The sequence below is a fragment of the Phacochoerus africanus genome, chromosome 16 (assembly GCF_016906955.1).
Source record: "Phacochoerus africanus isolate WHEZ1 chromosome 16, ROS_Pafr_v1, whole genome shotgun sequence".
Taxonomy (NCBI): Eukaryota; Metazoa; Chordata; class Mammalia; order Artiodactyla; family Suidae; genus Phacochoerus; species Phacochoerus africanus.
In genome coordinates, this window is record NC_062559.1 from 55,822,345 (window position 1) to 55,837,789 (window position 15,445).

The 15,445-nt window shown below is 43.8% G+C and overlaps 1 protein-coding gene across 9 annotated transcripts in view; it reads left to right on the forward strand.

Moving 5' to 3' along the window:
• The window catches only part of ZNF862 (zinc finger protein 862), a 37,331-nt gene that overhangs the window by 14,549 nt on the left and 7,337 nt on the right, over nt 1-15,445 (forward strand). For all 9 annotated transcript variants that reach the window (XM_047762938.1, XM_047762937.1, XM_047762941.1 and 6 more), the window contains one exon: nt 14,638-14,742. In XM_047762938.1, the coding sequence (XP_047618894.1) occupies nt 14,638-14,742 (105 nt within the window). The remainder of the gene's footprint in view (nt 1-14,637; nt 14,743-15,445) is intronic.

Genomic DNA, 15,445 nt, shown 5'->3' on the forward strand with positions numbered 1-15,445 from the left:
GTCAGGAGGTTGATTTTTGCTCTGAAGGCATGGGCAGCAGTGATGCACTTTGCCCTTGGGACCCCTGTGAAAGTCGTGGGGAAAGTGCTGGGGACCAGTAGGACAGCAGTGCATGTCCTGAGCATGGGCCTGGCCTGGATTGCTCAGCCTGACAGCGTCATCTAACAGCTTATCTTTTTCTTAATTTATAAGCGTAAGGAAGTGGGGGAATCTTAAGTAACTGGGGGAAATTAAGGGACAGTCCAGTCTCAGTTAAGTTTTGTTTAGATGAATGATAAGTATAATCAGAAGAAGGGTAATTAATTTTGGATGAAGGTTGAGGGCAGGAATCAGAGAAGGCTTTGTAGAGGACAGGCTGTCTTCTTCAGTTGTCTATGAAATTAAAATAAGTACAGGGGTCTAGAAATGAATTGCGTGTGTGATTCCTTTTTGTGACTTTAATTAGAGCTCTAGCTATTATCCCTTAATTGTCTTCTTATTGAGATGATTTTTCATGTTTGAGATATAAAAACATATATTTTGGTTGTGCCTAAAGCATGTATTAGAATGTGGAAGTTCCCAGGCCAGGGATGGAGCCCAAGCCACAGCAGTGACAATGCCCCATCCTTAACCTCTAGGCCACCAGGGAAACCCAACATAAAAGCATTTTAAGGAGCCTGGTGAATATAATTGGGACCAAACGTAAATGATTTGTATGTTTAAAAATGACCTTTTGGGAGTTTCCACTGTGGCTCAGCAAGTTAGGAACCCAGCATAGTCTCTGTGAGGACATGGGTTCAATCCCTGGTCTTGCTCAGTGGGTTACGATCTAGCTGCGGTGCAGGTCGCAGATGCGGCTGGGATCTGGTGTTGCTATGGCTGTGGTGTAGGCTGGCAGCTACAGCTCCAATTCGACGTCTAGCTTGGGAACTTCCATATGCTGCAGGTGTGGCCGTAAAATGAAAAAAAAAAAAGACCTTTTGAAGGACCTCAAGCTGATAATTGGGACAGAAAACAGTGTTGAGACATAGTGCACCTCTCTAATTGTTATTTTAGCTTTGATGAGGGTTATTTTTCCTCCCATATTTTATCCTCCTGTGACAAGTATTTAAAAAATTGAAAACCAAATATTATTTGGCATTATCTTAGAATTATTTTTTATAAAGAGAACACAAATAGAACTTCTCTTTGGAGTGAACTCAACTTTTGAAAAGGAAAACCTCATCATTTTTGCAGCCAAGGAAAGTCCTATTAGCCTTTAAAAAAAAAAAAAACAAAAAAACCTCCCATCATCTATTTTTAGTGTTTATCTTTTATCTTAGAATACAGTGATCTGTTGATATTGGGTTTTACAGGAAACCTCTATGTTGTCTTTTATTTATTTATTTATTTATTTTGTCTTTTTGCTATTTCTTTGGGCCGCTCCCGCGGCATATGGAGGTTCCCAGGCTAGGGGTCTAATTGGAGCTGTAGCCCCCGGCCTACGCCAGAGCCACAGCAACGGGGGATCCGAGCCGCGTCTGCAACCTACACCACAGCTCACGGCAACGCCGGATCGTTAACCCACTGAGCAAGGGCAGGGACCGAACCCGCAACCTCATGGTTCCTAGTCGGATTCGTTAACCACTGCGCCACGACGGGAACTCCTTATCTTTTATTCTTATGCCTGGAGGTAGTAATAGAGGCTTTTCTGTTGACGGAGCACCTACAGAGACTATGTTGTGTTTGCATATTTCCTTTCTCTCCCAAACCAAACCTGTAAGGCAGGCAGCAATGGTATTTTCAGATGGGACAACAGCCTAGCCGCTTTGAGAATCTAACTCATTTAGCTGGGAAAGGGCTAAACTGAAATTCTTACTGTTTTGCTCCTTGCATGTGCGTTAGACTCGGATAAAATCCCTGCTTTGCACAGGTTTATTACCACCTGGACTGCATTCCTTTTCGTTTCAAGATTGGTGCCAATCAAGTTTAATATAAGGTTATTTAAACATTTAAAGGGTATTAGAATGTTTTAGAAGTCTCCACTCCTACCCCAAATCCATCTGCAGGGGGGGTGGTAGTTTGGCTTGGCTCTCAGACTTTCTCTGTGGGTCACGGTTCGTGCCCTTGCCTCCCCATCTGTGAGAACTGAGGTGCTGAAAGGGGCTGATGCCCTGGGGTGAAAGGTCATGGTTGCCTCAGCTCCACTCAGGTCATGGGTCTTCGTGGTCCGGTGATCGCCGTGCTACGTCACGGCGTGTTTGTGCTGTTGATTTGCTTTTGCTCTTAGCGTTCGAGGAAAGCTGGCTGGTTCTTCCATTGCGCTTATGACTTACAACTAGCAGGTTCGTTCTTACAGATTTCACAATTATTGCACCTGTTTTTAAAAAGACGGTCTCAATTTAATGCAGGCCAACGTACCATTAATTTTTTTTTTTTTACCATTAATTTCTGTCAATTGTTTGGCAGTCAAATTGCATCGACTAAAGCTTTTCAGCTGCTGGTGATTTCCAGGTTAGGTCCACTCACCTGTCCCAGCCTCCTTGGTCTCACCAACTGTCTTATCAGCAGGACTGAACTTGTAGGGGCGGTCATTGTGATTATGTTGTGTTTTTAAACTCTCACTTTTGTGGACTTGCTCATTTAGAACTATTTAATTTATCATTCTGTAGAGTTCCAACTGTTCTTTTATTTCCTTACTTTATTTTTTATTTTTCTATTTTTTTGTCTTTTTGCCATTTCTTGGGCCGCTCCTGCAGCATATGGGAGGTTCCCAGGGTCGAATCGGAGCTGTAACCACCAGCCTATGCCAGGGCCACAGCAACGCGGGATCCGAGCCGCGTCTGCGACCTACACCACAGCTCACGGCAACGCTGGATCGTTAACCCACTGAGCAAGGCCAGGCATTGAACCCGCAACCTCATGGTTCCTAGTCGGGTTCGTTAACCACTGCGCCACAATGGGAACTCCCTATTTCCTTACTTTAAATTCTGGTTTCAGACTTTGGCCATATTTGGTGACATCTCTTGCTTCTCCCCAAAAAAGAAAACTCAGTTACATTTCACTGCAAGAAACTAATGTTTGTCAGTAGCAGAGGCAGACAAACCAACATAGGGATGATCTGATAACCCCTGTTTATCCTGGTAAAAGTGTCATCATATGCTGAGTGGCAGGTCACCCACTTCAGTGCCTTTCCTACAGGGAAGATTATCAGGTATAGGTAGACCTCACAGAGCTGAGGGGAGAAGTCGTGTCACCAAGCGGAAAGCAAAACTGAGTAGGACAGCCCTCCATGAGATGAGCATGAGGCTCACAGGATGTCCAGGAGGCCCGCTGCTGTGTGGCGGACCATCTACGGCCTCCACTGCTGTGTGGCAGGGCCATATACAGCCTCCAGGTAGGGGCCATGCTGAGCTAGAGAGAGAGGAACCAAGGCAAGGTGCCAGAGGGGCCGTCTCCAAGCTGACTCATGGGCAGGCCTGCCAGACCTGGGGTGGTGTTAGCCTGGAAGGCTCGGCATCTGTCCTTGTAAGCCCAGTCACTTTCGAGGACTTCAGTGGCGTGTGTGCGTGTGCACGTGCTACATTTATGTCTCCTCAGTCACGTTCCCATTACTGAGACATAGAAAAATCTGTTTGAACTTCTCTTCTGTTTCACTTGCTCTGAAGAGAACAAAAAGAAAAGGCTTCTGGCAGCATTTCCACCATAGCTTCAAAGCAGTGTGAGCAGTAAGGCTCTTCTGGGGCCCATGTGGTGGTGGTGTGGCAGTCAGAGCTGGCCAGCCCCCAGGGGAATGCAACTTAGGCAGGCAGACTCAGGGGTATTCAGCCTCCTGTATGTTTTCAGTTGGTCTTTTAAACTATTTCTTCATAATTAAGTATTTTTAATTGAAGTCGTTCTAATGAGACATATAACAAAAATGAAATTCCCTGTCCTACTATTCTCTGTTGCTGAGTCCTCCTCCTTAAGGCTTTTTTAGCTGTTTCATCCAGTAATTTGCCCCATCATTTCCAAGAAATACACGTAGACATTGTTTTTAAAGATGTGAACTTCGGGAGGATACACTCATAAACACTTCCATCACCACTTGTTTGGGTCAACACTTTGGGGATTTTCTTTCTCACCCTTTTGGGTTTCAAAATAAAATTCTGAGAGCTTTACTTGATACAGATATTTTACTGAGCAAGAAACAGACTGTTCCTGAACAGGGAGACTTCAAACCCAAAGTGGTTAAAAGCTTGGCTCTCAGTGGTTAAAGCTCAGCTTTTATAAAGCATGAGCGAGGAAGCACTTTGTTTTTTGGACTGTTATTGGTTACTGGAATTTACGTTCTCTTTAGGGCAATAATAGCATGGTGTACACTTTCTTGGGGGAAACTGTAAGATCACTCTGACACAAAGGAAACTTCAGCCAGCATTTTGGGGAAGTCAGGATAGTTTGAGATCTGGTCGTGTGATTGTGAGTGTTTGGTCCAGGGGTCTGTTCAAACTGCGGCCTCCGTTTTGGTTTGTCTTTGGGCCCATGACTTTCTCATCACACTCGAGTAACAGAAAGTCCTCCAGTAACATTTTAGTCACGTTAATGATCTAGTTTCAATTGACAGAATGTCCAGGATAGTACTCTTCGAAAGTGTCCTGACTGGGAGGACTCTGGGAAGATCATGGAGTGGGAAGCACCAGGAACCTGTCTGCCCACCTAGACAACGGTGACACTGGCAGAGTCTGTCTAGTGTAACTACTCTGCAACTTGGAAATCTGGCACCTTACAGGGGGAGAGTCAGATGGTAAACTGTGGTTAAGTTTGGTCAGTTTCAGCTCTGAGCATATTTACCATTCCCCACCCCTACCACCTTGCAGGTAGCTGTGCCATGTTCTTGGAGCAGCTTACACACAGCTTGCAGGCCTTAGGGTGGGCAAAAAGGACTCTGTCCTCTAAATATCAAGGGTATGTGTTTTGATCACTGATGACTGTGTCTGATCACAGAGGTGCAGACACAGAAGTACGCAGCCAGTGCTGTCGCACCTCCCCCATTGGAGCAAGTTCCTCCCCCTCCTCTTAATTTTTCTCTTTCGGAAACCATACATTAAAGACTAGGATATTCAAAAACATATAGCAGGGGAGTTTACTTGTGGCACAGTGGGTTAGGGATCCTGCATTGTCACTGTAGCAGCTCAGGTCACTGCTGTGGCATGCATTCAGTCCCTGACCCAGGAACTTCCACGTGCCATGGGTACAGCCAAAAAACAAAGACAAAAAAACCATGAAACAAAAACATATAGCAGGAAAATTAGAAAGTGATTTTGTATGCCCAGGGAAAGACTCAAAAAAACATGAGGAGACTTCAAGTCTGATCTTTGGCACAGAGATAGCCTATAATGATTTTAAAATAATAATAACTATAACAATAATCAAAAACAATAAAAACAGCAAACCTTGACGATGGGAGGGAAACTGGTTTCCAGAGTTAACACATTATTACATTCAAATGTCCGATGTTCAACAAAAAAATCACAAGGCATACAAAGAAATAGGAAAATATGGCCCATTAAAAGAAAAAAAAATTGATAAAACTCCTGCTTGGAGAATAGACTTGTGGTTGCCAAGGGGAGGGGGAGCGAGTGGGATGGACTGGGAGTTTGGGGTTAATAGATGCAGGCTATTTCCGTTGGAATGGATTAGCAATGAGATCCTGCTGTGTAGCACTGGGAACTAAGGCTAGTAACATATGATGGAACATGATAATGTGACAAAAAAGAGTGTATACATGTATGTGTAACTGGGTCACCTTGGTATACAGTAGAAAAAAAAATGAAAGGTAAGAAAAAAATAAAAGGTAAATAAATAAATAAATAACTGTCCTAGAGTTCCCCTTGTAGCTCAGCAGAAACAAATCTGACCACCATCCATGAAGATGCAGGTTTGATCCCTGGCCTTGCTGAGTGGGTTAAGGATCTGGCGTTGCCATGAGCTGTGTGTAGGTCGCAGATGCAGCTCGGATTCCGAGTTACTGTGGCTGTGATGTAGGCCAGCAGCTACAGCTCTGATTCAGCCCCCATCCTGGGAACCTCCACATGCCACAGGTGCAGCCCTAAAAAACCAAAAGACTAAATAAATAAATAAATCTGTCCCTAGAAAAGACCTGATGGCAGATACACTAGACAAATGTTTTAAAACAACCATCTTAAAGATATTCAGACAACTTTAAAAAGATGTGGAGAAAGTCAAGAAAGTGATGTATGAATAAAATAGAAATTTCAATAAAGAGAAAATGTAAGGAGACAAAGAAGATTGAGAGCTGAAAACTCCAATAACTAAAATGAAAATTAACTAGAGGAATTAAAAAACAAATTTGAGTAGGCAGAAGAAAGAATCAGCAAGCTTGAAGATAGGACAATAGAAATTATGGAGTCTGTGAAACAAAGAAAAAAGGTCAAAGAAATGTGAGCAGAGCCCAAGGGACATGTGGGAAACCATCAAACCGACCAACACACACATTGTGGGAGTCTTAAAAGGCAAAAAGAGAGAGAGCAATAGTGACTAAAATCTCCCCAAATTTTATCAAAGACACGAATATAAACATCCAAGAAGCTCAACAAACTCCAGGTAAGATGAACTCAGAGACCCACACTGAGACACACTATAATCAAACTTTCAAAAATAAAGAAAGAGAGAATCTTAAAAGCAGCAAGAGAGAAGCAAACCATCACATACAAGGGATCCTCAATAAGGTCATAAACAGATTCCACTTCTGGAGGCCTGAGGGCAGTGGGCCTTATACTCAAAGTATGGAAAGAAAAAATGTCAGCCTAGAGCTGCATATCTGGCAAAATTGTCCTTCAAGAGTGAGGGAGAAAGGACGACATTCCAAGATAAATAAAAATTGGGGGTTCCATTATCACTAGATGTTCTCTGCAGGAAATGCTCAAGGGAGGGCTAAAGGTAAAACAAAAGAACACTAGACAGTAAATTGAAGACGTATGGAGAAAAAAAATCTCAATAGAAGTAAATACATGGGCAGTTATAACAGCTGGTGTTATTGTAACACTGGGTTTTTGTTGTTGTTGTTGTGTTTATGTGGGTTTTTGGTTTTTGGTTTTTGTTTTTGTCTTTTTAGGGACCCACCTGTGGTATATGGAGGTTCCTAGGCTAGGGGTCTACGCCCCAGCCACAGCAACACCAGATCTGAGCTGCATCTGTGACCTACACCACAGCTTATGGCAATGCCGGATGCTTAACCCACTGAGCATGGCCAGGGATCAAACCTGCCTCCTGATGGTTACTAGTCAGATTTGTTTCCACTGAGCCACAACGGGTACTCCTGTAACAGCACCTTTTGTTTCCTACATGATTTAAGAGACAAGTATGCTTAAAGGGGGGAAAAAAAACCCAATTATTAGTCTAAAAGCTAGTATTTTTCAAATTTTTGTTTTTAGCTCCAAATCTTGTTTTCTACATAATTTTAGAGACTAATACATTTTAAAGAATTATTAGTTTATGTTTGGGGACACACATGTATCAAGATATAATTTTTGGAGTTCCCATTGTGGTGCAGCAGAAACAAATCCAACTAAGAACCATAAGGTTGCGGGTTCGATCCCTGGCCTTGCTCAGTGGGTTAAGTAAGGATCTGGCTTTGTCATGAGCTGTGGTGTAGGTCACAGACTCGGCTCAGACCTGGCATTGCTGTGGCCGTGCTGTAGGCCGGCAGCTGTAGCTGCAATTGGACCCCTAGCCTGGGAAGCTCCATATGCTGCGGGTGTGGCCCTAAAAAGCAAAAAAAAAAAAAAAAAAAGATGTAATTTTCTGACATCTGTGATCAAAAGTGGTGGAGAAAGCTATAAAGGGGCAAATTTTTTATATACTATTGAAGTTAGCTATTGAAGTTAAGCTGGTATAGATTGAAATTAGAGTGTTACAACTTTAGGATGTAAATGTATTCCCTGTATAACCCCAAAGAAAATAGACAGAATATACACAAAAGGGAATGAGAAAGGAATTTAAACATTTCACTCCAAAAAAATCACTAAACACAAAAGAAGGCAGTAATGCTGGAAATGAGGAACAAAAAACTTAAGGCATATGGAAAACAAATAGAATGACAGAAGTCCTTCCTTATCAGTAATTACTTAAATGTAAATGGCTTAAATTCTCCCATCAAAAGACAGATTGTCAGAATGGATGAAAACACATGATCCAACTATATGCTGTCTATAGGAAAATTGAATTCAAAGACACAAATAGATTGAAAGTGAAAGGATAGAAAAAGTTATTCCATCCAGACAATACTGAAAGAGAGCAGGAGTGGCTATATCAGTATCAGTGGCTATATCAGTAGACTTAAAATAAAAAAGAGTTAGACAAAGAAAGACATTACTTACTAATAAAAGTTTTGGTGTAGGAAGAAGATCTAAAAATTATAAATATTTACACACCTAATGAAATACTATGAAAATGTGTGAAGCAAAAAAGGACAGAATTGAAGAGAGAAATGAACAGTTCTATAATAATTGTTGTAGTCTTCAATACCCTGCCCATAATAATGGATATAAAACAAGACAGAAAAGGGAGTTCCCCTCATGGCTTAGTGGTTAACGAATCCGACAAGGAACCATGAGGTTGCAGGTTCGATCCCTGGCCTTGCACAGTGGGTTAAGGATCCGGCGTTGCTGTGAGCTGTACGGTGTAGGTCGCAGTCGAGGCTCGGATCCTTCATTGCTGTGGCTGTGGCGTAGGCTGGCGGCTACAGCTCTGATTAGACTGCTAGCCTGGGAACCTCCATATGCCACAGGAGGGGGCCCTAGAAAAGGCACAAAGACAAAAAAATAAAAAATAAAAAAAAAATAAGACAGAAAAGGAAGTAGAGTACTAAACACAATCTAATACCTAGATCTAATAGGTATATATGTAACATACCAAACAACAGCAGCATGTACATTCTTCTCAAATGCATCTGAGACATTTTCCAGGATAGATTATATGTTTGGCTACAAATTCAGTCTCAGTAGATTTTTTCCAAATTAAAGGGGACTAAAGAAGCATGGATTACGTGGATTAGATGCTGGATTATATGCTAAAATCATATAGATAGCATTTTTAAAGGGCATTTGGAGGACAGTTAAAGGGATTTAGTTGTGGACTGGGGATTAAATAATAGTGTTATGTCAATGTTAAATTTTCTGATTTGATCTGATTTGATCATTGTACTTTGGTTCCATAAAACATATTAATTTTCAGTTGCTACACAACAAATTATCACAAATTTAGTGGCGAAAAACCACCCATTTATTATCTCACAGTTCTGGAGGTCAGAAATCTAGGTGAGCTCAGCTGGGTTCTCCCATGGCTGAAATTAAGGTGTTCACCAGACTGGCCTCTTTTCAGGAGCCTCTGGGAAGAATCACTGGGATGTTGGGTTGTTGGCAGAATCAAGCTCCTCGTGGTTGTAGGCTCCTCTGGTTTTCTCCCTGGCTGCCAACCAGGGAGCGTTCTCAGCTCCTCGTGACTGCTCCCTGGCCCTTTCCACATGACCTTTTCCGTTCTCAAGACAGCAACAGCAAGTCGAATCCTCTTGGTGCTATGGTGCCGTGACTTTCTCTGTTTTTAAGAAACAGCTGGTGTAATTACGTTGTCACCCAGACATCTCTTTTGGTACATAAGGTAATCATGGGTGTGATATCAGTACACAGGCTCCTCTCACACTCTGAGAGGCAAGGATTAGTTTAGGTGAAGGTTGGGGTCACTGGAGCTCATGTTAGAATTCTGCCTACACCGTAAGAAAATGTCCTTTTTCTTAAGTAATACACATGGAAGTATTTAGGGATAAAGAGAGGTATGAAAACAATAGAGCCTCAAATGATTCAGAAAAAAATATATATGTAATGTATATATTTAAAAGCTTCCCAAGTAACTCCAGTGTGCAGCCTGCACATATATGCATGTATGTATTTGCATATTATATGTATACATAGAGGAGAAGGAGGGGGAGAGAGAGGGCACGTGAGCATGATAAAGCAAATGGGACAAAGTGGCGTTCCTTTTTTTATTATTAAAATTTTCTGTAAGTTTTAGGAGCTTCCGTCATGGCTCAGTGGTTATCAAATCCAACTAGGAACCATGAGGTTGCGGGTTCGATCCCTGGCCTCGCTCAGTAGGTTAAGGATCCAGCGTTGCCATGAGCTGTGGTGTAGGTCGAAGTCGAGGCTCGGATCCCACATTGCTGTGGCTGTGGTGTAGGCCAGCGGCTACAGCTCCAGTTGGACCCCTAGCCTGGGAACCTCCATATGCTGTGGGTGCGGCCCTAGAAAAGACAAAAAAATAAAAAATAAAAAAATAAATAAATAAATAAATAAATAGAAAAATAAAATTTTCTGTAAGTTTTAAATGATATCAAAAGTTGACCCCAAAAATTAAGAAACAAAAATCCCATCTTTTTGTAGTAGTTAAAAGTCTGGACCTCATTTATAGCTAAAGTTTCTTGCCTCTAGACCTGCTTCGGGTCTAGAATCTGGAATCCTGCGCTAAGAAGAAGGAAGTTCTCCTACCCCGAATCCTATTCCAGGACTTCTGCTGCATCCTGGCTGGGAACAGGGGTAGGTAGGCGGGGAAGAGAGGTACCAGAAAAGTTTTTCCTGGCTTCCCAGTTACTTGTAGCTGGGATAATTGAAAGCTGGTTCTCCAGGTGTGTCTGTGGGTTCCACAGTCCCCTGAAGCCTCATCACTGGAGACCTCTCATGGCAGTGGGTAACGTCTGCTTTAGCAGTCTGCCCTGGATGGGCTCCTGGGGGGAGCGTCACCAATAGATAGTCATGGAAAGTCCCTTTAAGTGGCTTCAGGCCTCTTCCCTTGCCCTGTGGGGCCCACATCTGGAAGGTGGAAAACACACTTATGTATCCTTTGCTCTCTAAGCCCTGTGAATGTAGGCTCTTCTCAAATGGACACCGTGAAGGAGCCCCATTGGTCAGTTTATGCCTTTAGTCTTCCAGTCCTGTGTTCATGAGCAGCCCCACAGCTCCAGGGAATACAGGTGAGGATGTCATTCCCATTAGGCCTCAGGTCAGAGGGAAGTAGCTCACCCACTCCTCCCCATGGTGGATGGGGAGCTGACAACATACTTGACGACTCTGTCTGGAAACATCTCTGCTATCCAACTCCTGACCTCTTCACTCCCAGCGTGTTGATGCCTTCAGAGTGGTTAGGGCTTGGGTTACAGCCTGGTGTTTCAGTCACTCTTTCCAAGTCAGCTTTGTAATGGGGGAGACTTGGCTCCTGTTTTGGGGGGCCTTCAGCCAAAACAGGCAGGCAGAATCACACTTTAACATCCTGTTGCATGTGTTTATTGCTATTCCTGATTTGCTGATTTTAGATATTATCTATTTCATCCTACTGTGGAGGGTGAAGACATGGCCCTCTTACATCACCCAGGCCCCACTTCTCTTCCTCCATCCTCTCAGAACAGGTGTATCATACTTTTTTGTAAATTATTTCCCTAATTATGATTATGTGTTGTTGACTTCTAATCAGAGTGGGTATTTGTGATGATGTCTCATTTGGTGTAGTTAGGATCCCCCCTCCCCTAGGAATTGTATTTTTTTCTTATTTTTTTATTTTGCTAGTTTTCTGTACCATCATCAATTCCTCTCAAACTCTACAGTTAAGTTATACAACTCCTCTGAAGGGTCTTTTCCACGTGATTAAACATCCTGTGACCTCTCAGTTTCACTTTTTTTTTTTTTCCTGGAAATTTCTGTCATTGGGTCTTCCATTCCTCTACTCTCTCAAAACTAGTTATTCTTTAGGCCTTCTGCATAGCCATGGCCTTAGACTTTCCTTTGTCTCTCTCGTATGTTCTGGGTCGATCTATATCTTTCAGGAATATGTCTTCATTTTGTTGGGGCACATCCTTCAGTAACTTCCTAAGAAGGGGTATGGGAGGAAACTTTTTAGATTCTGCATATCTGAAAATGCCCTTATTCTGTTCTCACAGTTGATAACTTGGTTGGGTATAGAATTTCAGGTTGGAAATAATTTTCCTTAATATTTTGGAAGCATTGCTTTTAGGTTTTACAGGTGCTGTTCCGAAGTCTAAGTGTCTTTTTGATTTCTCGTCGTGGCTCAGTGGTAACAAACCTGACTAGTATCCATGAGGACGCCGGTTTGATCCCTGGTCTTGCTCAGTGGGTTAAGGATCTGGCTTGCTGTGAGCTGTGGCGTAGGTCAAAGACATGGCTCAGAGCAGTGTTGCTGTGGCTGTGACGAAGGCTGGCAGCTGTAGCTCAGATTTAACCCCTAGCCTGGGAACCTCCATATGCCGCAGGTGCTGCCCTAAAAAGACCAAAAAAAAAGGAAGCCTAAGTGCCTTTTTATTCCTTAGTCTATAAACACAGCCTATTTTTCCACTCTGAAAGGTTCTGTGATCTATTCTAGTGTTTTCTGGTGTTTAGTGCTTAATGATATGGATGTTTTTTCATTTTCTGTTCTGGATATCTGATGTTTCCCTTCCATGTGGAAACTTGCATTTTCCAATTTGGGAAAACATTCTTGTATTATTTCTTCCTTTCTGTTTTCTCTTTTCTTTCTTGCAAAGAGTCCTATTTGTTAGATATTAGACTTCCTAAATTGAGACTCTGACTTTGCTTTATTTTTTTTTCCTCCTATTTTCTGCTTCTGTCTTTTTGTTGTTGTTATTCTACTTTCCTGGAGATTTCCTCAATTTTATTTTCTAACAATTCTATATAAGTAAAAAATTTATTCTAGGAGTTCCCTGGTGACTCAGCAGGTTAAGGATTCAGTGTTGTCACCACAGTGGCTTGGGTCGCTGCTGTGGTATGAGTTTGATCTCTGGCCCAGGAACTTCTGTGTGCTGTGGGCACAGACAAAAAAATTTCTTCTCTCTTATTTTTAACCTAAGAGCCTTTATTGCTCTTTTCAGGGATGACTATCGTTACTTTCTCTCTGGGAAAATTCTAGTTGGACTGGTGACGGGGTGAAGTTTTGTCTTGCTTCCTGCAGTATCTCTAGTTCCTTGCATCCTTTTTCCTACTTGTTTCATGATAGTAGTTTATCTTACATAAATATCTTCAGGTTCATTCATATTTAAGAGTAAAGCAGTAAAGCCTTAAAAACTGCAAGCTCTGCATGCCTGGCTGGGACTCATGCAGGGTGTAGATGGCACTGTAGGTGACCAGCTGTGAACCCAGATGTCTCCTTGAAGAGCCCGCCAAAGTCTGTACCCGTAGGTCTTTGTGGGAGGAGGGACGGGGAGGAGCAATGCATTCCTCCAAAGGAAACGTGCCGTCTCCTGCTTGGCTGCTCGCCGAGCTGCTGCTCTCGGAGCCCAGTGACGCAGCGTCAGGTTTGACTGTCTTCATCTACCGCCCTTCTCCTTCGCCTTTCACCACTGCCCCCACCCCAGGGCCCAGAGCCCTTCTGGTTACACTTTTCCTGCAGGCTAACCTTTCTTCTTCCCCTCGGGGTGGGGGTGGGGTGGGGTGGTGTGGTGTTTTCTGGCTTCCTGGAATAGGTGAGAGGACCTGCGGTCAACCTGGTCTCTGCAGACCCCGAGGCCTGTCCACCCTCTCCTTCTACCACCTTCTGCTGCACCTGGTGCTTCCAGCCCTGGCTCTTGTGGGGACTCTGGTGTCAAGGTCACTTCCTTCTCCTTGTTACTCGCTCTGCTAGCATTTGGTGTTCAGCCCTGTTAGTTCTTCTCTTTTCTCTCCTTTCCTTCTTCTAAAAATGTACTAACATTTCTAGTCCCATGTTTCTCTTGGGCTTATGCTTCTTTTTATTATGTTCCTTTGCCCTCATTTTAGGGATGTTTGAAGAAGGATATGTGTTCGTCTACCACAGTTTAACAATTTATCATATTTTTATGAGTAGTAAATATGTGGACACCTATATACACATGAAAACATAAATATGTTCAAGTGATCGAAGACAAGTAGTGGGAAGAATCCCCCTCTTACCATGCTCTTTGGTCCCTCCACAGAAGCACCCAGTTATCAGTTGCTTGGATATGTTTTTCCAAAGCAAGAGCGTGCACACTTTCACTCGGATACATACAAAAGCGTGTTGGTAGAGAGAGCAACGGATTCAATCACTTAAATCAAGAAAGTGATTTCTTCGCAAACCCTTGAAAAATACTCATATTTTCAGTAAAGGGCAGTGCTTAACCCAAAGGCATGAATCTCTTCTAGTTGGATTTCAGGTTCCACTGCAAGTGGCAGACAGTGCTAAGGGGCCTTGCAGGGGTCCCATTCAGTTAGCCACTTGCACCAGAGCCAGCTGTGGGTGTCACTGAGGGGCCCGTGCATGGGACAGGCATTGGGGGCTGTCTCCCACTCGTGTGGCTATCTTCTCTCCTTCTCATTTGTCCTCTGTGCTTTTCCCCTCTTCACCTTCCCCTCTAGATGCTTTTAGCTGACTCCTGGCTGCAGGTGGCTCAGCCACGGAGTTAAGGACATTCTTCATCCCAGCCAAGGGCTACCCCCGATCAGGCTGCACCTTTGAGTTTGAAGAATAAATGAGCTCCCTGGGTGGGCATGCTTCTTTTCATTGGGCCTCCGGCTGAAGAGGCTTTATTAAGAAACAGACCCAGAGGCCTTCCTGGATATTTCAGGTGGGCTGCTTGACTGACAGTCCAGAGCCATGATGTCGCTGTGACTCTTCATCCCTGAACAGGGCCTGCCGCTGCCAAACCAGACTTGATCTCCAAACTGGAGCGGAGAGCTGCACCGTGGATCAAGGACCCACACGGGCCAACGTGGGGGAAAGGCCGTCCTCCAGGTGGGTCTTGACCTGCTGAGTTCTGAAGGATGTGTCCAGGGGCCCAGGCAGCTAAGGCAAGTCACACAGCGTTAGTGCAGCCATTCTCCAAACCTGTCACACACCAGGCCCTGTATTAGGCCTTGGGTAGAAAAACATGAATGGGAACTCATCCTGCCCTCTTGGTGTAGAGTAGGCTGGGAAACTGGGAGAGTTTGGGGAACATGGACATTCGATGAGCAGAAATGAAACCGGGGCTGTGGTAGACTGATGGGGGGAGGGCACATGTAGACCTGGTCATGGAGCCACGGGACCCACGGGCCTGGGAGCTGCTCTTTCCTGCTTCCCTGCTTCTCTGGTCAGTCTGCAAGGGGGAGCAGTTCGGCAAATCCCAGTTGGTAGCTACTCTGCATACCTCTGGGCCCTCCTTGTTTCTGAGGCTCGTGAGACTGACAGCTTTCAGCAGCTGCGAAGCCGGGAGATCCTGGCCAGGAGGATGTCGGAGCTCGTTGTTCTCACAGCCCCTCAACCCTCCCCCAAACCCCTAATAAAATGGACGGATCCCCTCCCGAAAAGAGATTACTAGACATTTAACGTCATTTTTTGGTGGTTCCTCCAAAGAGGATTAAAACCACCCAAAAGCATCTGTGGCCAAGGTGGTAACTAAGCTTATTAGCATCTGATGTCACATGACCAGATGAGAGGATGGAGAGCGGGAGGCTGG